Source organism: Pituophis catenifer, unplaced genomic scaffold (assembly GCF_029215685.1).
Source record: "Pituophis catenifer annectens isolate HBS135680 unplaced genomic scaffold, rPitCat1.0.hap2 SCAF_3, whole genome shotgun sequence".
Lineage (NCBI taxonomy): Eukaryota > Metazoa > Chordata > Lepidosauria > Squamata > Colubridae > Pituophis > Pituophis catenifer.
Window position 1 is genome coordinate 181,451,590 of NW_027256883.1, and position 26,970 is coordinate 181,478,559.

The window sequence follows — 26,970 nt, forward strand, 5'->3', positions numbered from 1 at the left end:
TTTTCCTTATTGTAGATGTGTCAACAAAAATGTTAGTATGTGCCAGAGATTTCTGTAGGTCTTTAGCTGACACTCTAGGATTCTTCTTTACCTCATGAAGCATTCTGCGCTGTGCTCTTGCAGTCATTTTTACAGGACGACCACCCCTAGGGAGAGTAGCAACAGTGCTAAACTTTCTCCATTTGTAGACAGTCTGTCTTACCGTGGACACATGAACATCAAGGCTTTTGGAGATACTTTTGTAACCCTTTCCAGCTTCATGCAAGTCAACAATTCTTGATCGTAGGTCTTCTGAGAGCTCTTTTCTGCGAGGCATGGTTCACATCAGACAGTGCTCCTTGAAACCAGTAAACCCAAAACAGGTGTGTGTTTTTAAAGGGCAGGACAGCTGTCAGCAACACATCCAATATCATCACACTGATTGGAGTCAAGATTGGTTCACTCCTGGCTCCAATTAGCTCTTGGAGAAGTCATTAGGCTAGGGGCTCACATACTTTTTCCTCCCTGCCCTGTGAATGTTTACATGTTATGTTCAATTAAACCATGGCAACATCTAATGTTTGTGTAGTATTATTTTAAGCAGACTGTGTTTTTCTATTGTTTTGACTTAGATGAAGTTCAGAGCACATTTTATGACCAATTCATGCAAAACTCCACGTAATCCCAAGGGGTTCACATACTTTTTCTTGCAACTGTATACTGGAATGTTATTGTGGTGATCCACGGGCTGTCTTACAAATGTTTGGTTTTCCTGAATATATCAAAGTGAGTGGGACAATAGGAGGAGGAAGACGTGTTGGATATATTTTCCATTTTGAATTATTTGTAAAAATTATGAAGGCAAGACACAAGTAATTATAAATAAATAACACTCTTGTATCTGTAACCTTTAACTGGCAAAATGGTAGGATAAATGCTTTCTTCTTTCCTTATCCAATACAAGCAAGAGAATGTTTGAAATTCTGAGATTACTTCTAATAAATGGCAAGCAAGCTAATGGAATTGTGGGTGACCAGTTCTTAAATGGTGTACAATATTCAAATTAAATCTCACCTTCACTTTGCTGAGAAAGTCTTGTCTGTAAATCTGAAAAAGAAAATTGGAAAATTTTAATACTATTACATCTTGAGAAGAGACTTCACACTCAATAGAAAATGTTACGCACAGGTAGTCTTCTGGTTATGGCCATTCAGTGACAATTCAAACTTAAATGGTGCTGAACAAGTAGTAGTCACAACCAGTCCTTGGAGTTCTGGCCATCGCAGTATCCCTATGGTCATGTGATTGTGATCCAGGCATAATGCCCGGCTCACATGCCAGTCACACAATCACAATTTCTGACATCCCCTGCTAGCTTCCCACAAGCAAAGTCAATGGGAAAGTAGGCAGGGGAAAATGGGCAGGAAGTCATGGTGACATGAAGTCTTTAATTAACAACTGTGCAGTCCTAGCTTAATGACAGCAACTATAACTGCTAAGCAGTACAATCACAGGACATCCCGTTTTACAACTGCATCACTTAGTGACAGCAATTCCAGTCCCAGTTGTTGTCCCAGCCTGAAGTAACTTTTTCATTATATAAATTCATGATGGATATCTTGGCAAAAGGAAAACGTTTTAGAAAAGGAATGCCTGCTTACAAGAAAAAGCATGCAAAATTGTTATTTCAAGTTAGATTTTTCTATAATAACATCCACATAACAATATAAAAATTAATTTTACCTGCTACAGCACTAAATGCTAATGATCCACTCATTTGCAGTGCTTGCTGGGCAGCTGGAGGAATCTGCAAACCAGTACCTGGAATAAAAAAAAAACCCATTGAATCCTTTTTGGGATCTACTTTTAACTAGGACATGCCTTTTATAAAGTTTTGAGAATAAATGTGATTGTGTTTAAATCCACTATGAAAATCATAATAACCTCTTCATTTTATTGAAATACTGAAAAATATGACACAATGTCAGATACTGAAAGAAAGAAGCAAGAATGACACGCAAACTAATGAAGCTTTAGGGTTAGGAAGAAGCACATAGTACATTTATTAATTCACTTACCCTCAGCAAGCCTTGCCATCAACTGAAGACGACCAGTTGTTCCCAAATCAATTCCAGTCCTTTCCAATTCATCATTGTCCAAAAATGAACTGGCACTGGATGCATCTGTACGTTCAGTCACATGTCCTACTTTCATTGGCCTACCTGCCAGTTCAAATCCATTTAATTGTTCCAAGGCCTTTTTAGCACATTCTGAGTCTGAAAACTGAAATATATAATTATCATTTGAAGCAACTGTTAAAACACATTGCCTACATTTAATTTAGATACAAAACTAAACAGGTGGCTTAAAGAACAGACAAGGGTATAAAAAGGGTAAAAAGAGACAAAAACATTTGTCTGTTCATGAATTTATATCGTCTCTGCTTGACCACAGTTGGGACTAAGCAATGAGGTTGTTAAGCTAGACATTACATGTCTGTGACTTTTGATTTCATTGCTGGCTTCTCCATTAACTCTGTGTGTTGGATACCGACTGTAAAGTGTGCAAATTGTGATCACAATCATGGGGATGCTACAATAGTTAAGTGCAAGGAATGTTCGTAACTTTTCTTTTTCAGTGCCATCCATCATAATTTTCAACAGTAGCTAAACAGAGCAGTCATTAAGTGAGAACTTATTAAGCTAATATTTTCATGCTATTGTGCTTCCAAAGGGCTCATAGTAGCATGCAGAAAAAAAGATTGAAAACATGGGAGGGATCTTGTAGAATATCCTAGATTAATCACAACATCAATTTTAAAAAATTGATGGGAGACAAGATAGATTTCTGTTCAAGAACATATGCTGTCTCCATTTAAAACACAATAGGCTACATACATATTATACAATATAAAATATACTTCTTATATGCATTGAAATTATTTCCTAGTTATGATTGATAATAGATGGACTATCGTTGTAACCAAGAGTTAATTTATTGTCTCCTAGCCCATATATGTCAACTATATAAACTTACAGTAATAAATCCATATCCTTTGGACCTCCCAGTTTCACTGTCCATCATTAGCTGAATGCTTTCAATCTGAAAAAGATCAAGACTACCCGTTAGTATTAATATATACTACATTAATATATATTAATGTAGGGTAAAAGTTAAACAGTTTTTAAAAGGTTCAAATACTAATGAACAGCCAGGGAAAATACCTGCTACCTCCTCCAATATTGTCTTTTACTCTTCCTAATACATTCCAGGAATAGTAAAAGATGTAGTAACTGTTTATTTGGAGCCATTTTAGATTTTTTGAATTCCAATCAGCTATAGCTGGGGTCCCCAACCCCATTATATTAATTACATTAATTGTACATATGAACACCCAATTTAGTGTGCTTTTAAACATACATGTACAGTATAATTCCAGATTTAATAAGAAAAAGTTAAATTTTCTATTTTCACTTATTAAGCTTACACCTATCATTATTTCAGCTTTATATCTCTTTGAGTTGTTCTGATGCTAAAATTCTGTTAATCATATAAAATCATATTTGTTCTGTTTGGGACTATTTTGAAGATGTTTCAGAAACTGCAGCTAATACAGAGCACAGCAGTCCGATTACTAATTTTGGTGACTACTAGCACTGAGGACTGAGACTGAGAACACTAGCACTGTAATTGGTCAACTGGTAACCAAATGGGCTTCTGGGCCTAACCTCAAGTACCGTATTTTTCGGAGTCTAAGACATTCCGGAGTATAAGACGTACATTAGTTTTTGGGGAAGAAAACAAGGAAAAAAAATCTGCCTCTGCCTACCCAGCATCCATCGGTATTCATCTGGCTAGCGTCCTTGCAGCAAACAGCAAACAGCCTGGTTAGCTTCAGCACGTTATCGCACCCTGATTTAGCACAAACAGCTAATAGGCAATTGGATTGGCCTCTTGGAATAGTGCTAATCAGCTGTTCCAGCCGGCGGGGATCGCCAGAGCCTATCGCCGCCTCCACGCGGGATGTGCAGAGGCCAAAAATGTGCTGTATGGAGCCAGCTATGTGCTATGGCAATTCCCGCAGCCTGGAACAAGTCTAAAATGGAGCATACGAAGGCCAAAAACGCAATGTGCAGAGGCCGAAAATGGGCAAAGGGTAGGGGGCGGCGGGTGGGTGGGGCTTCAGCAATATTCAATGTATAAGATGCACCACAATTTTCACCCACTTTTGGGTGGGGAAGTGTGTCTTATACTCTGAAAAGTACAGTACCTGTAATCACTTTTAAAATCCTACATACTGGGATATATCAAGGAACTTCCTTTCCATGTTCAGTTCAAACAATAAGGGAAGACAGGTTCTCTACATGTACTTGGACAAGAAAAGCTCATGATTTATAAACACATTCCCTCTTGCATAGAACATTCAATCTCTACTCTCCTATTGTATTTCAATATTGAGCCCTAAACTGTCTTGGCTCTATAATGAATTTGTATTACATTAAAAATTATGATATTATAAGAGGATTTTTAAGCACGAAGATACTCATTTATGTTGAATACTAAGCAGAGAGATACTGTATTGAAAAAAATCTTACCCGGCCAAATGGTTCGAAGATTCCACGAAGCATATCTTCAGTTATATTGAAATGTAATGAGCCTACATAGAGTCTCATGGGGCCTGCACTTCCCTTTTGTAAGTTATTAGCCATTGCTGCTGCTCTGTTTTTCTCTGCCTAAAAAAATTATATACATAGGAAGCACTATATATTACTATATACAGTAGTATAAACTATGTTGCACTCTACCAGGAAACATTTCTATGTATGTCCAAAATCCAAAACTTTCTCAGTTATATAAGCTATATAAGCTAGAGAACAAAAACATTTATATTTGAGAGCTATCTGAAAACTAACACAGCTGATACTTTTATTTTACTTTCAAGATTTTGTTCTATTTTCTGCTTAAATTTTTTGTCATATAAACAGTCTTATTATTTGTTTGGCATCAAAAGTTAAAGAAAATCATGAAAACTAACTGAAAAGTACTATCTTTGTCTTTCATATTGAGAAGTTACACAGGATAATGTCTACTGCAAAATTAACCTAAACCCAATTTCAGGATAATACATAGTTCCTAGAATTTTCCAGCAACCTTTGAATCCTTACTTCCTCCAGATAAAAAAATTGCTACTGATCTATTAATGTTGTCTTCAAAATAAGACAGGCTCCTCATCTCTTCTAAAGAGACTGGAAACTACCTGTCCTTTCATAATCTTATTTCTCACAAAATGCAGAATGTTAAGCCAGGTCTACTGGATATAATCAGCCAAGATGGAAAAGGATTAAGATTATCAGTGACATCGCCACCAATTTGCAAGTATGGTGTAATCTAGGATCTCATAAACTATTTCTATCAGTCATAACAGGCAGCTGGGGTTTCAATTAAGAGGTTTTGAATAATCATGAATATAATACTGATAGTTTTAATAATGTTAACTATATAGAAACAACACATTAAGCAATATGGTTAATGAAGAATCATTTAGTCTTATCAGATCAAGCCTTATCTATTAGCACTAAGAAAAGAATTCAAGTCAAACTTACCTGAGATGCTTGTACAATAATTGGCACTCCCAACACTCGCTGTCCAGTTAATCCAATGGCCAAAGGAACTGAGCTGACATCAACGAATTCTACATAAGCAATTCCTTTTGAACGTCTTGAATTTCTATCTGATATCATGCGTACATCACGGACCTAGAAAAAAAATTGAAGTATTGTTTTATTTGGTTGAAAGCTTTAATCGATTTAATATGTATATACCACTATAAAATCAAACCACTACCTGAAAATTTTCATATCTGATACAGGATTACTTAATTTTCTGAGATTTTAACAACAGATTCCATCCACATAAGAAAACTTATCTATTTTGCATTGTATATGCACACCAGGAAGCTTCCAAGAGTACACAATATATATTGTATGCATATACATTACATTACATTAATACATTACATTACATTACAATAATAGTTAACAGTTTAACACTTTTAAATAAGTGGCTTAACACTTTTAAATGTTTTTAACTGGTTTGTCATTGTTTTTTAATTACGGGGCCAAATTTATATATATCTTTTTAATAGTATTTTAATGTTTGTAGTTTATGTTTTTATTTGGCTGTACACCGCCCTGAGTCCTCAGGGAGAAGGGCGGTATATAAATTTAATATAAATAAAAAAAAAAAATCATACAAGCTAGTTTATATATAAATTAAGTATCTTGATACATAGACGACTTTGTAATTTTCTCAGGAGGCTGGCACTGGATCCCACTGTTCTGGACAACTTTTGTCCAGTTTTCCATCTTCTCTTTTTTTGAGACGGATTCAAGCCCAGATATGGGACAGAGCTCTGGCAAGAGCTGGCAAGAGCAGTATGAGGGTAGTACATCCATTGAAGCTCTTCTTGACCACTTAGCTGCCTTTGATACCATCAACCATGGTATCCCCTTTGGGGTAGGTTTTGGTGTTGGGAGCTGGTGAATTTTGTGGAGAGGCTTTGAGAAGCTGGGTGGGGAGCAACAGGCTTCAATTGAAACCTGGTAAACAGACTGGCTATGGGTAGGTAGTTCCTCTGTACCTGGGGGTTTGCCATCTTTGGGTTTGCAGAGGATAGCACTGCTCTAGACAAACCCAGTACCTAATCTTGGGGGGGGGGGGGGGGGGTCTTCCTGGATTTATGACTTCTGCTCAAGGAGCATGTAGCTGTCATGTCTAGGAGGGCCTATGCTCAACTTCAAGGTTGTACACTGACTATGCACTTTCCTAGACTGAAAAGCTAGTCTTTCAGTCACTCATGCCCCTACTCACTTCCCAGATGGACAAGTATAATGTGCTGTATATGGGTATACAGCATGGGAATACCCTTGAAGAGTATTCAGGCGCTGCAACTGGTGCAAAATGCAGCAACATGAGCAGTTTTGGGTGCCCCTAGAATGGCACATGTAAACGAGCTGCACTGAATGCTAATTTTCTTATGGGTACAATCCAAGGTATTAGTTATCACCTTTAAAGTCCTTCAAGGTATGGGACCAGAATACCTGAGAAACCGTCTCCTCCCTCCCAAGCAGGGAATGCATGCTGTATATCCTGTCACTCGAGGAGTTTCAACTAATGGGATCTAGGAAAAGGACTTCTCAGCTGTCTACCCTATGGAACATCCTACTCCAAAGGCGAGGTGAGCCTCTACTCTTCTAGTTTTCTAGAAGAATGTTAAGACCTGGCTTTCCAATTAGCATGGTGTCAGGCACGAAATATCAAGACCACAAATAAATTTCCAATTAAATTGATTTATTGCTAATGATGTCCATGCACAGCAATCTATGGTTAGCACTATCTCGGTGCTAGATAAACGCCAACAGCATTCAGGAAAAGATGGAGTTAGTTGATTTATGGCTACACAGACACTTTAGGGTGATTCTTCTTTTGACTGCCATCAGTTTCTGCCGTTCCTTCTCCTACACATAGATATAGGATGCAGTCCTGGGGATGGCTGGTGGTCCAAAGACTCTTCTGCTGCCTTATTAATCTCCTAACAATCTTTGAATTTTTAACCTAATTTATCTTCATTTGCGCATTTTAACCCATTTTAACTGTTTTTAAACTATGCTTTCATTCATGTATTAATATGGTTTTATTATGCTATTGTAAATTGCCCAGAATCACTTAGGTGAGATGGATGATGTAGAAATTTAATAATGAATAAAATAAACATCTCAGAACAACCCGGAAGGCATTAAAAGAACTGTCAAGAGTTCTTCATATCACACCTTTCCTACAGTAGAGAAAAATTCTTCCAGGTCTCTTGGCCTAATTCTCGCCGCAAGCTGCATGCAGAATACTGTTCGAGCATCCCGTTCCTCTGGAGTAAGATTATCAATAGGCTCTCTGAAAAACAGTAATTATTATTGATATTATTGTATCAATATAAACACATTTGAACAAGCTAGATTTGACCAGATTTGATTTTTACATTGTTAAGATCACTTGTATTCAAACACAGATAAAGATTCATTAAACTTTCAGAATCAGGAACATAATTTCAGTCTCCACTGTTTTTTCTCTGAGCAATATATTTCCTGAGCATAATTATCTCCCTTGTATTTTCACATGGACTATATTGCAAATGAAGTGAAAAGGACAGAGCTTTCCTGGACATCTTCCTATTTTAGCTTCACTTGAATGCTTTTAACTCTTGCACTGGAACATGGTGATAGCCAATGCTAAGCTCTCATGCCTTCTCTGTTGCAGAATCTGCCTCTGGAATAGCATTTCCCTGGAGGTTTGACTTGCCCTGATCCTGCCATCTTAAGATTCTGAACCCCTAGCTTTCCCCAGATATTAATTTAGGGAACTATGTGCTCTCTGAGGGAAATGTATTAACATGCTGGTTAATTAGCTCATTTTGCTTTCATTGTATTGGATATGCTTTAAACTTATACACTGCTCAGTTGACAAGTGACCTATACATTTAATAAATAAATATTCAACATGCAAAATATGCATATGAAAAGACAAATAAGAGTATGGAACAAGGAACTAGATAGAACAAGAAATTTTGGCTATCTTTAAGCAAAAACACCTGTGACTAAGGGATACCTGCAGTTTCAATGGATATACAGCTGGGCAAAAAAGTATTTAGTCAGCTACCAATTGTGCAAGTTTTCCCACTTAAAAAGATGAGAGAGGCCTGTAATTGACATCATAGGTAGACCTCAACTATGAGAGACAAAATGAGAAAACAAATCCAGACAATCACATTGTCTGATTTGGAAAGAATTTATTTGCAAATTATGGTGGAAAATAAGTATTTGGTCAATATCAAAAGTTCATCTCAATACTTTGTTATATATCCTTTTTTGGCAATGACAGAGGTCTAACGTTTTCTGTAAATCGTCACAAGGTCGGCACACACTGTTGCTGGTATGTTGGCCCATTCCTCCATGCTTTGGGGCTGTTGCTGGGCAACATGGACTTTCAACTCCCTCCAAAGGTTTTCTATGGGGTTGAGATCTGGAGACTGGCTAGGCCACTCCAGGACCTTGAAATGCTTCTTACAAAGCCACTCCTTCGTTGCCCGGGCGGTGTGTTTGGGATCATTGTCATGCTGAAAGACCCAGCCACGTTTCATCTTCAATGCCCTTGCTGATGTAAGGAGGTTTGCACTCAAAATCTCACGATACATGGCCCCATTCATTCTTTCCTATACACAGATCAGTCATCCTGGTCCCTTTGCAGAGAAACAGCCCTAAAGCATGATGTTGCCACCCCCATGCTTCACAGTAGGTATGGTGTTCTTTGGATGCAACTCGGCATTCTCTCTCCTCCAATCACGAGTTGTGTTTCTACCAAACAGTTCTACTTTGGTTTCATCTGACCATATGACATTCTCCCAATCCTCTTCTGGATCATCCAAATGCTCTCTAGCAAACTTCAGACGGGCCCAGACATGTACTGGCTTAAGAAGGGGGACACGTCTGGCATTGCAGGATCTGAGTCCCTGGCAGCGTAGTGTGTTACTGATGGTAGCCTTTGTTACGTTGGTCCCAGTCTCTGCAGGTCATTCACTAGGTCCCCCCGTGTGGTTCTGGGATTTTTGCTCACTGTTCTTGTGATCATTTTGACCCCACAGGGTGAGATTTTGCGTGGAGCCCCAGATCGAGGGAGATTATCAGTGGTCTTGAATGTCTTCCATTTTCTAATTATCGCTCCCACAGTTGATTTCTTCACACCAAGCTGCTTGCCTATTGCAGATTCAGTCTTCCCAGCCTGGTGCAGGTCTACAATTTTGTTTCTGGTGTCCTTCGACAGCTCTTTGGTCTTCACCATAGTGGAGTTTGGAGTGTGACTGTTTGAGGTTGTGGACAGGTGTCTTTTATACCGATAACAAGTTCAAACAGGTGCCATTAATACAGTAATGAGTGGAGGACAGAGGAGCCTCTTAAAGAAGAAGTTACAGGTCTGTGAGAGTCAGAAATCTTGCTTGTTTGTACGTGACCAAATACTTATTTTCCACCATAATTTGCAAATAAATTCTTTCCAAATCAGACAATGTGATTGTCTGGATTTGTTTTCTCATTTTGTCTCTCATAGTTGACGTCTACCTATGATGTCAATTACAGGCCTCTCTCATCTTTTTAAGTGAGAGAACTTGCAAAATTGGTGGCTGACTAAATACTTTTTTGCCCCACTGTATACTTTAAGTATAGGCACCTCACCTATTTACAACATTATAAAAATATTTTTAACTTCAATGTACTTTAATTGATCTCCCATCCTCAGAAAAAGAGTTTTCTAACTTGCTTTTCTGAAATATATACATATATGCATGGTAGCAACACCAGTCCAGAAGAATTCCACTGCCAATTATCTCTACACTCACACAGTATGTTTTCTAGCACACTGTCTTTATAAACATAAATCCACATACATTGCAAGAGCAGCCAATCACACAGAACAGAATTTTTTAATGACAAATCAGTGTAGAATATAAATGTGTAGAACAGTCAATATGTTATGGAAATTTCAACATTAAGCAAGATTCAAATCCCTACCTTACAGGGCTCTTGTCTTTTCTGAAAGGACTTTTGCTCCTAGATCGACGTCTGCTATAAAAAAAAACATGCACGGAATTATGAAGGGAATAAATATCAATATAAACCATTAAATCCATCATTAAAGAAAATAAGACAAAACCTTATTTTCATGCTGTGTGGCAAGCCAATTTTTCCTCTCATGGCACTATTGAACTTGGGACCAGAACTAGGATTAAAGAAAAAAACAGTGTTATATACAGTCTTTATCATTCTGTTTGACATTTACCATTAAGAGATATATTCTTATTAGTATCATAACCACTACACTGAATGGTTGTGAAATAAAACTGTCATGCTGATTTAATTATATTACAACTGAAGTTTCTAAAATTCTCAAGCTAAAAGTTTTGCTATTTATTTACTCTTAAAGAAACCTAAAACAATAATTTCACACAACATACTAGGGGCTTCTGTAACGGCCTCTGAATCGACGTTCTCTGCTTCTTGAACGGCTGCGTCTCCGTTCTTTACTTCTACTGCGCTTTCTTTCTCGACTCTTGCTTTTCTTTCTTTCACGTTCACGGCTTCGTTTGCGGTCCTTGCTTCGGCTTCTCTTCCTATCATGACTACGACTTCTGCTCTTGCTTTTTTTCCTCCTGAACAGGACAGATTTAAAAAATCAGTTATGTTTTCAAAGAGGAAAAACATTACTAACATTAGGCCATATGAAATAAGATTAGGTGACTTGAAAAATATGTCAATTTTAAATGAATATTACACAATATTTTAATGAATATAATAGCAATCAATTATACAACTACCTGTAAATTTCACAATTAAACATATTTAAGGTTAAAAGCAAAACCATTTAGGTGAAAAATGTATTTCAAACCAAGTGAATATATTGCTGCTTTTATCTTTACATTTCTATTTCCTTAAGTTTTCTGTCACAAAAGAGTTTTTTAAAAATTGCAAATAATTTTACCTACCAAGTTCCTTTCTAGGAAATTCAGCTTCATAACTGTATCTGCATTGTTCATTTAATGACACTGGTTTTTCACTCTACTGCCTGTGTATTGTTAGATATGCTCCAAATGGCCACTGGAGCCAGTGGCTTGGATCCAAAGGAGCCCTTCCACTAGAGGAAAGCCTCTTCCACACACAGAAGGGCTGTTTCCAACCTAGCAGAAGAGCATTACGTGAGAAATGCGAACCAAAATTGAGGTAAGATATTTGATTTATATACTTTAGATCTCCTTATACCCACAAATTAATTCAATAGCTTAGCCTCATATTCAGTGTCCTCACATTAGAAATACCTTCCCATATATTTGCTTTAATGGACTGGATATTTTTTTCCATGAAGAATTAATCAAACACCACTAATGTTTCTTTGGCTCATAATTATCTAGATCCAAATCAGGTTTTTTAACTCCTATCGTTAAGTATGTGTTATATAAATGCATCATTTTACTAACAAATATTGGTTAATTAGAATACTCGCAAATACTGCTAAATTTAACTTTATTAATACAAACTTCAATATGAATGAAAATTGTATGTTTTATAAACATCTCAATGGTGATGACATAGATATTAGTGGAACAGCTTGCCTTCAGAAGCTGTGGCTCCTCCATCAATGGAGGATTTTAAGAAGAGACTGGACAGCCACTTGTCTGCAATGGTAGAGGGTGTTCTGCTTGTGCAAGAGAAATTGGGTTGGACTACAAGACTCCAAAGTCTCTTCCAACTCTGTTATGTGTTAAAACCATTTTTTAACATAATTCCTACAAGTCTGACCAAGATGCAAAACAGCACAATTCTAATGTAAATTCTAGATATACTAATGTACTAGATATACTAATGTAATTTAATAGTTCCTATAATCTAAATATTCTGTTTTCAGTAGAATAAATCTCCCAGTGAACACAAAAATATATTTCCAATTCCAACAGATACAGCAGGGAAGATTAAAAAATAACTAACAATACAACCATGATATAGGCTCAACCACACAGCTGGGATCTAAGGCTCAATAATAAAATCGGTTTTCAAAGTTTTGAACATACAGCAAAATCAGGGCAAGTCTAATCTCTTGGGCAGGGATTGGCAATTAATTTTTCCTGAGGGTCCATGTAGAAATTTGGACTGTTATGGAGGGCCAAATCAATAGGCTGAACTTAATTCTGCTGGAGGCACCCACATGTTGACGGAGGATGGAGCGCAGAGCCTTGCCTCACCTTGGCTGCTGCTCTTCTGCCATAGAAGCAAAGAAGTTCTTTCTCTCACCACCTGACTAAATGGTCAGCTGGTGAGCGCACTTAGCTTCTTTTCTGTCCACTGCGGCATGCCTGTTTAAAATTTATTTTCTAATTTACAACTGATGCAACTGGACAGAGGCAGCCAAAGGGCTGGTTGTGGCCCAAGGGCCATAAAATGCCCAGGTCTGCTCTGGGGGAATAGCATCCCTCTCCTGTGAGATCTAAAAGAAGAGTAAATACAACAGTGAAGAGCCACTTCCACAAGTAACCTAGTTGCAAGCCTTTATAGGTAACTACTAGAACCTTCAATTGAAGTCAGAGGCATACTGGCAATCAATGCAGGCTTGCAGAGCACATGCTGAATAAGAAGCACCTTTAATTGCCCAAACTGCTGTATTTTGCATCAGCTGAACCTTCCAAATGCTCTTCAAGGACAGCCCCATTTAAAGTTCTTTGCACTAGTCCAATAGGGAGGTGACCAAGACATGAGGGACTGTGAGTAGAGCCTCCTGGCTGAGGAATGGATGCTATGCAAGCTATGCAAAGGTTCTCCTAGTCATGGCTGTCACCTTTTCTTTGAACTGGAGGAGGACCCCGAATTGTCCACAGGTTTCGCCTGAGGTAGCGCAACTCCATCCAGAACAAAAGATGGAAAGTCTCCCAAACTAGCAGAGGGACCCACTCTATCTCCCCAAGTCTGAGGTGAAGCCTGTATTTTCCCATCCAGATCAAATAGAGTTTGGCCAAATAAACGATGAATTCTGTTCTAGGTCAAACAATTTAGAGCAAAAGTGCAAACAAAAAATAGCACTTCATCTTATTTTAGTGCTTTAAAACAGAGTCCCCAACCCCCAGAAAGTCCATGGACCAACATCAGTCCGTGAAATACCAGAAACCAGTCCATGCAAACAAGCGAAGTCCCATCCACGGGATGCAGGCAGCACACAAAACCACACCCCCTCCATTCCGCGGAAAAACCTCTCTCCAAGAAACCAGTCCCTGGTGCCCAAAAGGTTGGGGACCACTGCTTTAAAATGTTTATACAAGTAGCCCAAAACTTACAAGAGTTCATTTAGTGACTGTTCAAAGCTACAACGGCCCTGAAAAAAGTGACTTATGACCATTTGTCACACTTATGACAGTTGCAGCATCCCCATGGTCACATGATCAAAATTTGAATGTTTGGCAACTGGTTCATATTTATGATAGTTGTATAGTGTCCTGAGGTTATGTGATCATCTTTTGTAACTTTCTGACAAGCAAAGTGCAGAAAGTGCAGTTAAGTGAAGACAGATTCACTTAACCGTGTTACTAACTTAACAATTGCAATGATTCACTGAACTGTGGCTAAAAATGGGGCAAAACTCACTTAACTAATGAAGTATTTTCAACCCCATGAAAAAGCTTCTACACAAGACACGGAGAACCCAAGTCCCATGCTGTGGCCCTAAAACTTCCTGTGACTGATTAAAACTAACAGCTATGTTTTTGAACATTGTGAAACAGATATATCACAATTTAAAACTAAAAATCATGAAAACACTGTACAAGATCCCTGTTGATTACATATTGTCATGGGCTCATACCCTGTTTTCCCCAAAATAAAGACATCCCCTAATAATAAACCCAATCTGGTTTTTGAGCGCATGGCAATAAGGCCAAGCGCTTATTTCGGGGTTCAAAAAAACATAAGACAGGGTCTTATTTTCGGGGAAACACGGTAGTTACTCTGTGGTCTTCAACTATTTTCAAAAATGATATAGTTCCAAACTTTGGGGATTATTATATTTGGAATTTTGAGATATATAAGCACTACTGCAATTGCCATGAAAGGTATACTCAATCACAACCTATAATTAATGACGATAAAGCACCAACTTGTATTAATCTACTACTTCATGTGGACTGTGCAGGGTCCATAAGAACTTTGACTTACAATGATAGTACTGGAACTTCCATCACTAACCAATTCATTTAGTGCATTGTGCCCGATTTTACCTGTTGCTATTTCATTCCATAGGGCAGGAAAAGAATTGTCTTGTACAATACTGGTTTTATAGAAAGTGGCTCAATCACCCCTCTCCCTTTGTTTCACAGTGCCATTTTACAAGAAAAGCTACTTTTTAATTTTGTGTTGCTTAGCCTAAATGAGAGCTATTTTCTGCAATAGAAAGCCTTCATCCAAATACCTATGTTTGACTTCGAGAAAGTGAAATAATTAATCATAATGGAGAAGCCAAGCAAAACTAATATCCTGCCAGATGGCAAAAAAAATATTTAAGTTATGTAGCCTGCAGTGTCACCAGTTTTGAACTATATATTCTTTACCAAAGGTTCTGGGTCTTTATATAATTTATAACATGTACATTCATTGTTTAAACAGGTTTCTATAGGATTTTTTTTTCTAATGAGGAAGAACTTAAACCAAGTTGACACAAAGTAAGTAGTAATTTTTCTTTTTCATAATTGGTCCTAAGAAAACAGTAGATAGATAGATAGATAGATAGATAGATAGATAGATAGATAGATAGATAGATTACAAAAACAATGGCTCCTAGTCTTTTGAGACCAATGAGCAGACATGTCATTTTGATGTTCAGAGATGGATGCTACAATGGGTGTAACTTGCCACCTTTATCAGAAAGCAAACTGTGTGTTGCTTACTACCATTCTCTGTACTTCTTTGCAAATACTGCCAACTCTAATAATATTTTTCTCTTTTTTGGGTAGGTAGGCAAAGCATTGATTACAGCTACCAATTCCTTTTTATTTCTAGAAAGCATGTGGAGACTACTTAGTATTCGAGGTCGGCTTGGAAACAAAAAACATTTTGGAGCCTGATGCTTTATAGCCATGACGATGAACCTATGGCATATGTGCCAGAGGTGGCACGCAGCGCCCTGATGGCACGCGAGCCGTCGCCCCAATTCAGTTCCGCCACACATGTGTGCTTGTCTCCTGCCAGCTAGCTGGTCTTGGGTCTGTGCTGCGTGTCTGTCGGCCGCGTGCGGAGGGGGCTGCACGCGCATGGCACACGCGTGGGGGCTGCACATGCCTTGCATTTTGGTGGTTCGGTCATGCGTGGAGGAGCACGCTTTGGGCACTCAGTCTGGAAAAAGTTAGCCATCACTGCCTTATAGCATGCCAGCTTCCTTCCTCACTCCATTTTTTAGGAGCAATCTCACACATTCTGGCAACACTTGTCTTGAATTTAGTTGTCAGAATTTTAAAAATCACTACTTTATTTTCTACAATATGGATATTACCTACATTTCCTATAATATAGATTTTTTAAAGGCCTTAATTGAATGATGTACAGGAACAGTATTTATCAAAAAAAGTATTGCTAAATACAAAAAATATTTAAAAAGAACAGAGAACAATAATGAATATACCTTCAAAGCCTATGAATGCACACTATGTAAGTAAATGTAAATACATGTTCTATTTTATCACTGTAAAAGCAACTTACCAGACAATTCAACATAAAACAATTAAGACAAAATTTCTTTTAAAAAGAGGATTAAAAATATGGGGAAGAAACTTTTATTGACCACTTTACATATTGGAAATATACTACAAAACTGCTGGAACTGGAATTGATATTGTTTATCCCTTGAATGGAAAACTAATGGAAGCTCCTAAGAATAAAATGCTAAAACAATTATTTTACTTAATTGATTGTCAAAAAGGAAAAGGAAAAATATAGTAAAATATGACATGGTTAAATTCATTAAGACGTTTTAACATCAAAGGCACTGAACAAAAGGTCTTAAGCAAGTAAACACATTATAAAATCTCTATCTTTAAACTATTGTAATAATAGTGTAAGATAAGGTAACATTTTGAAGGTAACATTTAACTTCAACTCAGTACTGTTATGATCTAATTATACAACTAATGGAACAGAAATATCAATACTTTGTTAATTTAATGGCCTACAACTCCAAGCCTCTTTTGATTTTTCCAAAGGAAAAGAAAAAACTTTCCTCCACTCAAAATAAACAGCAAAGATGCATAACATCTTCCTGCCAAGATAATATTTAATAAACAGAGGAATTTTAACTAATCAGTGCTGGTTTACCAAGCTGGTACAAAATTGCAAGGAAATACAGATAGTCCTCACCTTACAATCATTCATTTAATGACCATTCGAAGTTGCAACTGCAATGAAAAATGATTGATGAGTTTTTCACACATGAGACTGTTGCAGCATCCCCATGGTCATTTGATCAAAATTTGGTTGCTTGGCAACTGGTTCATATTTATGGTTACAGTGTCCCAGGGACGTGTGATCCACCTTTTGCAACTTTCTGACAACTAAAGTCAATGGGAAAGCCAGATTCACGTAACTGTGTTACCCATTTAACAACTGCAGTGATTCATTTAACAACTGTGGCAAGTAAGGTCATAAAATGGGGCAAAAGTCACTTAATAACTGTCTTGTTTAGCAACAGAAAATTTTGCTCAATTGTGATCTTAAGTTGAGGACTACCTGCACAACCCAATTTGGTTTAGACCAGTGGTGTCAAACTCAAGGCCCGTGGGTTGAATCTGGCCCATGGGGCCAGCCTGGAAATAGAAAAGGACCAGTCCACAGTGCCTCTGGCAGGCAAAACAGGGTGCGGGGGGGCCACAGGTGGGTCCCCGTGCCCCATTTTCGGCCTGGACAGCCTCCAGCACTCAGCTGGCCAAAACGGGACAGGGGGCCCACACGCTCCCCCTGCACCCCATTTTGGCCGCCAGAGTGCTGCAGGAGGCGTCCGTCCCATCTCTCTCCCCACCCCCGGCCTGCAGAGAACTAGAGTGCTGATCCAGCCCTCAAAGAAATCCAGTTTGGAACCCCTGATTTAGACCAGTGTTTCTCAACCTTTTGCCAATTTCTTCTGTCTTGGGAATTCTAAGAGTTGAAGTCCACCCACCTTCAAGCTGCCAAGCTTGACAATCACTGATTTTGACAGATGAAAATATATACCCAAATCTGCACACATTCCCCCATTTCAAATAAAATTATAAAATTATAGGAGTAGGAAATGCTACCATCTATTAGAAAACAAATAAAACTAAATAATGTTGGCTGCTCTTCAGATTTAGGCAGATTTCACAGGACAAGGGCAAATCAGAATCTACATAAATTTGTAACATAAAAGAAACTCAAAGAGGTCAAAGTCTGCAAATGCACTGCCAAATCTATTTTACAATTTATCACTGTTAATTATATTTGTTTTCACATACAGAATAAACTTAATTCAAAGTATGAGGTATATGAACGGAGGAACCTAGGATCAGATTTGTATATTCTACAAATGTGGCGTAGTAGTAGTTAGATTTTTAGCCTCTACAAAAGCATTATTTCACCATTATTATAACTACTTTTTCTCAGCCACAAAGCTACTTATCTTTCTGAACTGGGTCCTTGACTTTCCCAGTGTACAGGATAAGTAACTAAAGATGCATTAGCAACCTTAGTTTAACCGCAGAGCTCCAAAGTAAAAAAAAAAAACTGTCTTAACAAAAAAAAAAACTTGTAATGGAAGACAAGCAAGTTACTGGGATTTGAGTTAATGCTTTCTGTAATAACTTCCAACATTATGAAATAATTAATGCCCTGTTTAAACTAGTTTATGTCTATTTCTCAAAGTGAAACTAGCCTACACTGGGAATAAAACCATTCCATTATATTTTGAAGAGTAAGAAGCTCTATTGTATTCTGAACTTCTACAATTAAATGTTTACTTTAGCTGGAGATTTGCCTATAAAAATTTAGTAAATTATTTCCCTTCATCTTTAAAGCACAGAAATATTTTTTTTAAAAAAAATAAAGCAACATTTATTCCAATATAGTTATATGGCCTGCAAGAAAGATACACAATTGAAGGAGCTGAAGGAAAGAGTGGGGTGTTAAACTTTCTACTATGAAAGTCAGAAAACCATCATAATTTCAAGTTGAGAGTTATTAATATTTACCTCAAAAAGCAATAAAACTATTACTGTAAAAGCTCAGTTTTCTAAATGGACACTCAGTTGGTGAATTTCATATGCAAATGCAAAATGTGAATTTGGACTTTTTCAATGTTCATATCATCTACATAATTTTGTAATCATTTCAACTATGTAAAATGTACATATAAATACGTTTGAGTTAGAGACAATCCTCCCCCTTCAATTAGCTTCATGAAATTGAGATTATGTTGTATTGTAAATGTTTTCTATCCTGAAAAAATGGTCTTTTGTTTTGGAGAGAAGGGGGGGACAAATGCTGGGAAGGATTATGTGAAAATGAAAACATTCAAATGTTTTCTTGCTACTTTTTTCCTACTATCTTAACCAAACTGAAAAGTGAATTACAAAAACTGAAGAAGGGATGTTAGACATCCAAAGTTATCAATCAAAAATGTGAATGCTTTATTAAGCAGAAGTACGTATTTAAAGAGCCAGCAAATACTTACTTCTTACTTCGCTCTTCATGTCCATTGGCACTGCTCAATTTGTTCTCATCCTAAGCAGGGTTGATAGAAGAACATCATGAGGACGAAGTGGAAACATTTCAAGTGGTCAAAAGGGTAATGGGGACAGGGATAAGAAAATACAAAACAAAAATTTAATACTAAATTTTACATTCAATATGGAATGCTACTAATTAAGGTAGACTTTTTAACCACTTTGCTGCTTACATTTAAGTCATACAACTATAAATAGAAAATTACTATTTAAAAATGATTTAAATTGTACAAACTTTCTTACAATGAAATAAAACCATCCTGCAGTTTCCAGCACTGAAGTGGTTAAATGATAAAATATAAACAAGAAATATCAAGTTTAAAAGCACATTCATATGCTATAATCCCTTTTGACCAATACCAAGGCTATATTTCTGCCTAAGCCCCAAGTGACCAAGCTAGCAGCCAGCCACTATCGATTTCCTGTGACCGATGCCATTCCTGAGATCTTCGCCCATTTTCGTTGGAGGGTTGGGACTGTAAGAGCTTGATGCCACCTCTGTCACACATCTCGCCCTGAAGCAAACAGGGATTCACACTGCTTTAGTAATGTCGACTCCCAAGTCATTCATCAAAAATCCAACCAGTCCAGCCTAAATATTTCCTATTTCCAAACCTGTTTACATGGAAAATATCCATGTTAAACTAGCATACAATATACTTAACATTACAATTTATATTCATTTCAAAATTTTACATAAGTACTAATTACATACTAAAACATGAACATTTAAAAGGTTACAACACTTTTCCAAATCTCATACCGAAGAGCTGCACTAAATATACTCCAAAATCAACTAACAGTTGCTGTTATGTTTATTGTAGTTATCACACCAGTTACACCATGAGTTCAACTGCACATTAAGTTTTAAATGTATATATATATATATATATAAATTTGTGAAGCCAGTGCTACTGCATGCATAATTTCATAGTTTTATGAAGATCTGGTGAAATCTATATATATTTGCTCCTATTTAATTCTGAAGCTAGGTACTCAGTACTCAGAAGCGCAGAAAGGTAAAGATTTCTAATAAATTACTAGATAAAAGAGTACTCTGTCACAATGAATGTAGTTTGAAATATATTTCATGTTTACTATGATGTGAACTATTCAGGGATCCAAGAATTTTGGAAACAACTTGCACATAACACTTTGATTACTGTCTGGTGTTGCTAAAAGATTAATAACCCATCCTTTAAATAAAAAAAAAAAAAAGCTGTAACTCCTCTTGCATTAATAAGCAGACTAAAGATTTGCTTGTCATGAACTTAGGGAAAAAGTTATTCTTGGAACCCTGCTGTTTGCCCAAACCATTGCATTCACCTTCTTGGTCTATCAAAATTGAAGTGGTAGTCTTTAGGAGTGCTTTTGTTCGTTTGTTTGCTTTACCTAGGGGGACCACGGTACAGCGATACGTCACTCAATTACTACCTTATGATTGACAGTTCACACTGGAATCAAAGGTGAATTCATGGGAGTAGAGGTGAGATATCGTTAGGCAAGTCTACAAAGAGAGATAGATGGGCATTTATTCATCACGCTGAAGTGAAACTACTGCACAATATAATTACATTAACAGCATTTAGTTACTGGTAAGATACACGTAATGCATGTCCAATAAGATAAATCATGAGGGCTCCAGGGATGTTAGTTTATAGTTCAGCAGTAGTTTCATGAATAATGCTAAATGAATATTGCTAAAGAACTTGTTAGCATATCTTCTCACCTTCTTAAAGGGGGCTTCAAGCATTGCTTCAATATCAATATCATCAGCCATTTTTCAGGACACCTAGAAAAAAAATAACAAGATCCTTTAATCAAGAATCTACTTCGGTATTTGTGATCAATTTAAGATTTAGTGGTACCACATTTCCAAAGGATGTTGCTCTAGAAATATGTACTAAGTACAGCTAAACTGAACTTATCCATGTATTTAGTACTTTTCTTTCAAAGAATGAGTCAGTTCTTATCTTAGAAAGTACTTCATAAACATGTACTCTACACTTTTTTTTAATGAAAAGTAGATTAAGAAAATAAATTATGTGATTACCAATTTTTTTTAAAAAACCACAACATATTATCTTAATCTACTGTTGAATTTCTATCTGTAGATTTCACAAAATTATTGCTTCATGTAGCTCATATTGCAACTCTGGTATAGAAAGTCAGCTTCTTTGTTCAATACCAAACCTAAATTTTAATCATGAGCAAGCAATGCAAAGGATACAGGTCTTAAACAGCCCAAAAATCCTGTAAAGTAGATAATGATTTTTAAAGTCTGATCAAGTTTCTATCTTTAACCACTGGGATTTGTGAAACTGTGCTCTTGGTGGTGGTACATGTATGTTCTTCTAAGTAAACAAAATTAATGTTCATTATCACTTTTGGTAAAGTCTAAATGGTTCCTTACTTGAAGAGTCTATTCATCTAACATACTTCCTTGAAATTTATTTCAAATGTAACTCATGTGATGCTATTGCCTTACCTCCAAGATGTGGGAGAAACATCCCTATGATGGAAAAAAGCTCATTAGAGCTTCAGATTGGAAGTTCCTCATGAATTTGATGATTTCCTAATTCCCCGAAATCTGCCATGAATCATTGACTCCTTGGGTCAAAAATTCGAAACAGATTAGTCAAGCTATCTTAATAACCACTTGTATGGAATTAGTATAGATTCTCAAATGCAAACTTGTAATATAAGCTTCCAAGTTTGTCATAACAATTATGACCAAATATTTCAGTGAAATGAAAAGGTTACAAGTGGCAATTACTGTATATAAGATGAAACCAGAAAACATTTCCAAGTATGGAAATTGAAATACAGATGTGCATATTATCTTGCTTTTTACTACTACATTTTGAGAAAATAGTGTAAAGACAGAATGTGTGATGAAATGCATGCTCATTATTGAATTCAGGAAATAGGAAAAGGAGATCTGTCTTCTGTTACAGCAACAATTATATTTCTATTCAGATCTCCTATATAATGTACCATTTCAAACTATTGTAACACTTTACTGTTAACAATTTATAAAAATTGCTGTAACAATTTTTCACCTTTTTCAAACACTAAAAATGCATATGACACGTATACCAAAGTGATTATAAAATCAGCAGTATTGCGGAGTTATTTGGATCCAGAGTGAGCGACATTTGAAGAAATGTGGGGACACAAAATGTATTCATTGGAAATGTATTCATTTCACTCCCAGGAAAATACGATTGAGTAAACAAATATTTTATTCAGACTGTCTGGTTATTGTGAGGCCCATAAAAAGGCACAACAAACCCCATGTAAAGGCACCAGCAAGCCTTCTTACATTTGAAGATTCATATCTACTTTGGACCCAAATAGTTGCATATTGCTTTAAATTTGCCATTTAAGTCGAGTCCAGAGAATTTCTCAGGAAATCTTTCAATAAAGGTAGAATCCAATGTAATGAAAGAAATATTAAAGTTGCCTCAGATGATCAACTTCTGTGTCATGATACTCAATTTATGGAACTACTGTGCTCATATATTATCTACCTCTGAAACAAATATCTACCAGAAGATATAACTGCTACTGCTATGTAGAAAGCAGTATCTTCAAAAATCCTGTATTTAAGTATCATCATCCAGAATGTCCCATTAAACATTCACAGCCCTATAGGAAGAAAAAAGAAGCAGTACTATGTAGAAAACATTTCTAAGCATGTCACAGAAATAAAATTAGGGATACACTTTCAAATTATATCCAGCAATTGATTAAATCTGTAGCAAATAACTTCACACTGGCATATTTGACAGTAGAAATGGTAGTAAGAATAAATATAACTACACAAATCAATAAGTTGCAACACAACTTATTAAGAATCCAAAGGTCATAAACCTATTGGAAAACTAGCAACTAAACCTAGCAAATGTCCCAGCTCTTGATATTTGGATGAAAATATAACTATTTGCAAAAAAAATACTGCTTAAGTTTTAGTATTTGTACATGTAGCAAATTGTGATCTTCTCATACTACATTTTAGGTTGAAATTAAGTACACCTGAACTTAAAAATATTTTCAACACTGTCCTAAGTAATATGGTGAATAAACAGCATGGGATAGGGGAATGTGACTTTAAACAAATACTACAGAGTTTGACACCAGACAATTTAGCGAACTCCCACTAAGGGAAACCTATCCTCAAACAAAAACAGTATTGGAAAATCTGCAATTTTATATATGGAAAGAACAGAACTTACTAAGTATGCCCTAAAAATTTATTATATTTCTCTTTGTTTGAACATATAAAAGTTCCATAAGGTAATCTGACCAACAGACATTATGAATTACAATTTTTAGAGATGTTGAAATAGGCCTACACTACACATAGTGCCCTATATTACAGAGCAGTTCAAAGATAAATTTAAGAGCTTCTCAAGCATTTAAGAGAAATGTCAGTTATTCACAGAAATATGGAAAGAAAGTGCTTGTTAGAAATGCTGGTTTTCATTATAGTAAAAACAGCACAGCAGAAAATCTAGCAATATTATTAGTAGTATAAAACAGCATTAAATAATATGCTCATAGAGAATAGTATCATTTATCCAGTACTGGATCATTTCAATGTCTTTTTTTACAGAATGAGTTATAATTTTAACAGAAAGCAAACATGCGTAAGTATTATAAATTGAATACTTTATGTTTTTGAAAATTAAAAATTAAAAAATGATCTAGTCCAAACAGATCAATTCAAATTACCTAAAATTATCTAAGTAAGCAGGAATATTAAAATATACAGATTTAGTCTCATAACAAAGAAGTCAGAACTCTGATGGTATTCGCTTAAAAGCCTGCTTTCCTAGGTTAAAATATAAATTATGACTTGTATGTTACAGATTATACACTGTAGCTTTTGTACCATATGTGTGCGTGTGTATGTGTGTGTATACACACACACACATATACAGACACACAGAGCAGATATTTATTTTCCATCTATTAAAGATATACTGATCTGACCAATTAAATGCTAGTTTTGCTTCTTGGCAATCTGGCCTTTTAATGTAGAATCCAAACAGTTAATTAAAACAAAACTATATAGATAATGCATTTTCAGAAGCAATATCTAGTTCAACAGATCATAATCCACCATAAAACTTAGCACAGTAATCTACAATTCACACAAGCAAATTCAGGTATAATTCTCTAAAAAGACCTTGCCCCACACCCAAGTTGTAACAAACCACTGTTGAAACTTTTGTGCATTTCAAAACTAGTTTGTGACTTAGTATGCCTAGGTTAACTACAAATTAAAATCAGGTTTTTAAGCAAGGTGGGTTTTTTTTTTCCTTACTAAACACTGTCTAGTTACATGAGTGAAATATTTTCAAACTGTCAAGCAAAAAATACGTACATTTACTTATTTAAAAATATCTACAAAGAACTACACATTTTTGGGAAACAAACCACGTGTACGGATTTAACCTCTGCAGATATATACCGTAGAAAGTTCGTTTCTCCCCCCCACCTGAACATCTTCGGCCCAGTAACTATTCAAAAAAAAAATACCACAGTAGTAAACAGACTTTCTATTCTCCTTCCAGTAGTTATTACGATGGCTCTTTACTAAACGCCCTTATTCTCTCGGGTCATCAGCCTTTCGTTAATACACAACAGCACACACTGCGAAGTTTTAAGGCCCTTCCCGCGAGAATATCTAAAGCAATAAAGAAATAGTTAGGAATCTTGTGGCGAAATATATCCCGATCATAATCATGAGATTCAGGAAAACCTCTACTCCAGGAAACCTTCCGCGCGAAAATAAAAACACCGATTTCCAAAACTAAACCATACCATTCGACTTCCCTCGTTTTCTCCCGCCACCCCCGGGCACCACGTAAGAGGCCTGTACACCCACCCACCCCACAGGAGCTGGGACTTCCAGTCCGGCTGACCAGACCAGAATTAAATCAAAGACAAAAAGAAATGGGCCCGCCACCGAGAAAGCCTAACGCAGACACTCTTTAAGTCTCGCAGAACCTTCGCTGCTATTTCCCCGGAATAGTTCATAAAAGAGAGACGTCAAAAATATGGAAGCTATTACCTGCTCTGCCGGCCTCTCGCTTCTGGCTCAGGTGTTTATGAGGCGGAGGGATACTGCCAGGGCCGTCGTTTGCTTGCTCTGGATCCAAATACGCGTGAGGAGAGGGGTGCTGGCCCTTAAACGAAAAAATTATCTCAGCAACAGGAGCAGGCAAAAAAAAGCTAGACTAAGAATGACCTCGAAAAATCAGTACGAGCAAAGCCAAGGAAGCTTCGCAACAAGAACACACGGACTCCGCTTTAGGCAAAGGCGACTGCTCCCTGAAATGGCGCCCGCCGCGTCCTGATGCTTGTAGGAGGATCTGTGTTGCCGCTATGGGGATGCCCAGACCTTGCTGCACGGGCTCTCGCGAGATTTCCGTACAAATCGATTGTGCGTACTACGAAATTCTCGCGAAGAATGCGTATCTCGCGAGGAAGGTGTTCGAAGAAAGCAAATTCAACAACTCGCAAGAGCGGTACGTCGTTTATCAAACCGCATCCAAAAACGAGGTCTATTCCATACGTGGTCAACATTCTCGCGAGAAGTTGTGTAATTTTGCGCGTCATAAAAGAAGGCAAAAATATTAGGCTCTACGTAGTAGGTGGAATGGGTTGAATTTACGGATGCCAGTTTAAAAAACGGTTGAAAAGGATTATATGTATTTTAAAAATTGTACGTTCTGGGTTTGATAGACTTAATTTTCAACGGTTTATTTTTTTTGAGAATAATGTGATTGTAAATACTGTGAATACATTGCAAATCCTAAATAAGTAATTGCTCAGTGAGACATTCATGGAATTGCACATCGTTCAACTACCCTTAGTTAGGTAAACAAATACTACAATTACATATAAATACAATTTAAATAAATGGGAGATGTTCAACATAAGTTGTTCGCCTGTGTCGAAAGTTAGCATCCACCCCTCTCCTAGAAGAATTAAATAATTTAGGAAATATTAAAAAGGCAGAATATTTCCCTGGATGAGAAAAGGAGAAATATGTTTTTAAAGACAAAGTGTCAAGCTTCCAAGGAACATGTTCCATGAAATAAAATTCAAGGCATCCATTTTCCATTAGAATCTATTTATTAGGAACATATCAAATTGGCAAGGACTTGGTGTAATTCCGACTGACCCAGATCTGGAATTACACCCAATAAAAAACAAAAGACAGAAACCTCCTCTCTGAGTCACAATCTCCAATCAATTCTCAGGCCATCAGTCCGGTGACTCCAAACCCCACCTTCCTCCAGCTGCAGGCATCTCTGTTCCCACGGGAAGGAATGCCACCTAAACATAACATTCCCCCTTTATCTCTATAACCTCCCTCTCAACAGTTTGAGAGTGGCGAGCCTGAAGTAATACTAAATTCCTTTGCTAGCAAACCTACAAGCTAAGAAAAGAATAGACAATAAAAAATAAATACACATGTCATCTTCAGGGTCAACACAAAAAGGACCTCCCTGCAGTTCCCTGCCCCCAGCAGATATTTGGTGCGCATTGACTGAGCCAGGATTAAGACATGACCTCTCAGGGCATAATAGGATTAGCCCTCTACCCATCTAACAGCA

The 26,970-nt window shown here is 36.8% G+C and overlaps 1 protein-coding gene across 5 annotated transcripts in view; it reads right to left on the bottom strand.

The window, feature by feature from the left end:
• The window catches only part of RBM39 (RNA binding motif protein 39), a 34,841-nt gene extending 9,136 nt beyond the window's left edge, over positions 1-25,705 (bottom strand). Inside the window, exons 1-14 of one of the 5 annotated variants that reach the window (XM_070941629.1) lie at positions 25,419-25,705; positions 22,870-22,987; positions 21,066-21,128; positions 19,285-19,334; positions 11,036-11,230; positions 10,735-10,800; positions 10,593-10,646; positions 7,809-7,926; positions 5,583-5,735; positions 4,575-4,712; positions 3,016-3,081; positions 2,058-2,262; positions 1,723-1,800; positions 1,054-1,086 (exon numbers count right to left, since the gene is read on the bottom strand). In XM_070941629.1, coding sequence (XP_070797730.1) covers positions 1,054-1,086; positions 1,723-1,800; positions 2,058-2,262; positions 3,016-3,081; positions 4,575-4,712; positions 5,583-5,735; positions 7,809-7,926; positions 10,593-10,646; positions 10,735-10,800; positions 11,036-11,230; positions 19,285-19,334; positions 21,066-21,116 — 1,207 coding nt within the window. In that variant the 5' untranslated portion in view covers positions 21,117-21,128; positions 22,870-22,987; positions 25,419-25,705. Of the gene's footprint in view, positions 1-149; positions 338-1,053; positions 1,087-1,722; positions 1,801-2,057; positions 2,263-3,015; positions 3,082-4,574; positions 4,713-5,582; positions 5,736-7,808; positions 7,927-10,592; positions 10,647-10,734; positions 10,801-11,035; positions 11,231-16,961; positions 17,000-19,284; positions 19,335-21,065; positions 21,129-22,869; positions 22,988-25,418 lie in introns of those variants that run through there. The other 4 variants (XM_070941632.1, XM_070941630.1, XM_070941628.1 and 1 more) reach the window with 4 other exon arrangements.
• Positions 25,706-26,970: the final 1,265 nt, after the last annotated feature.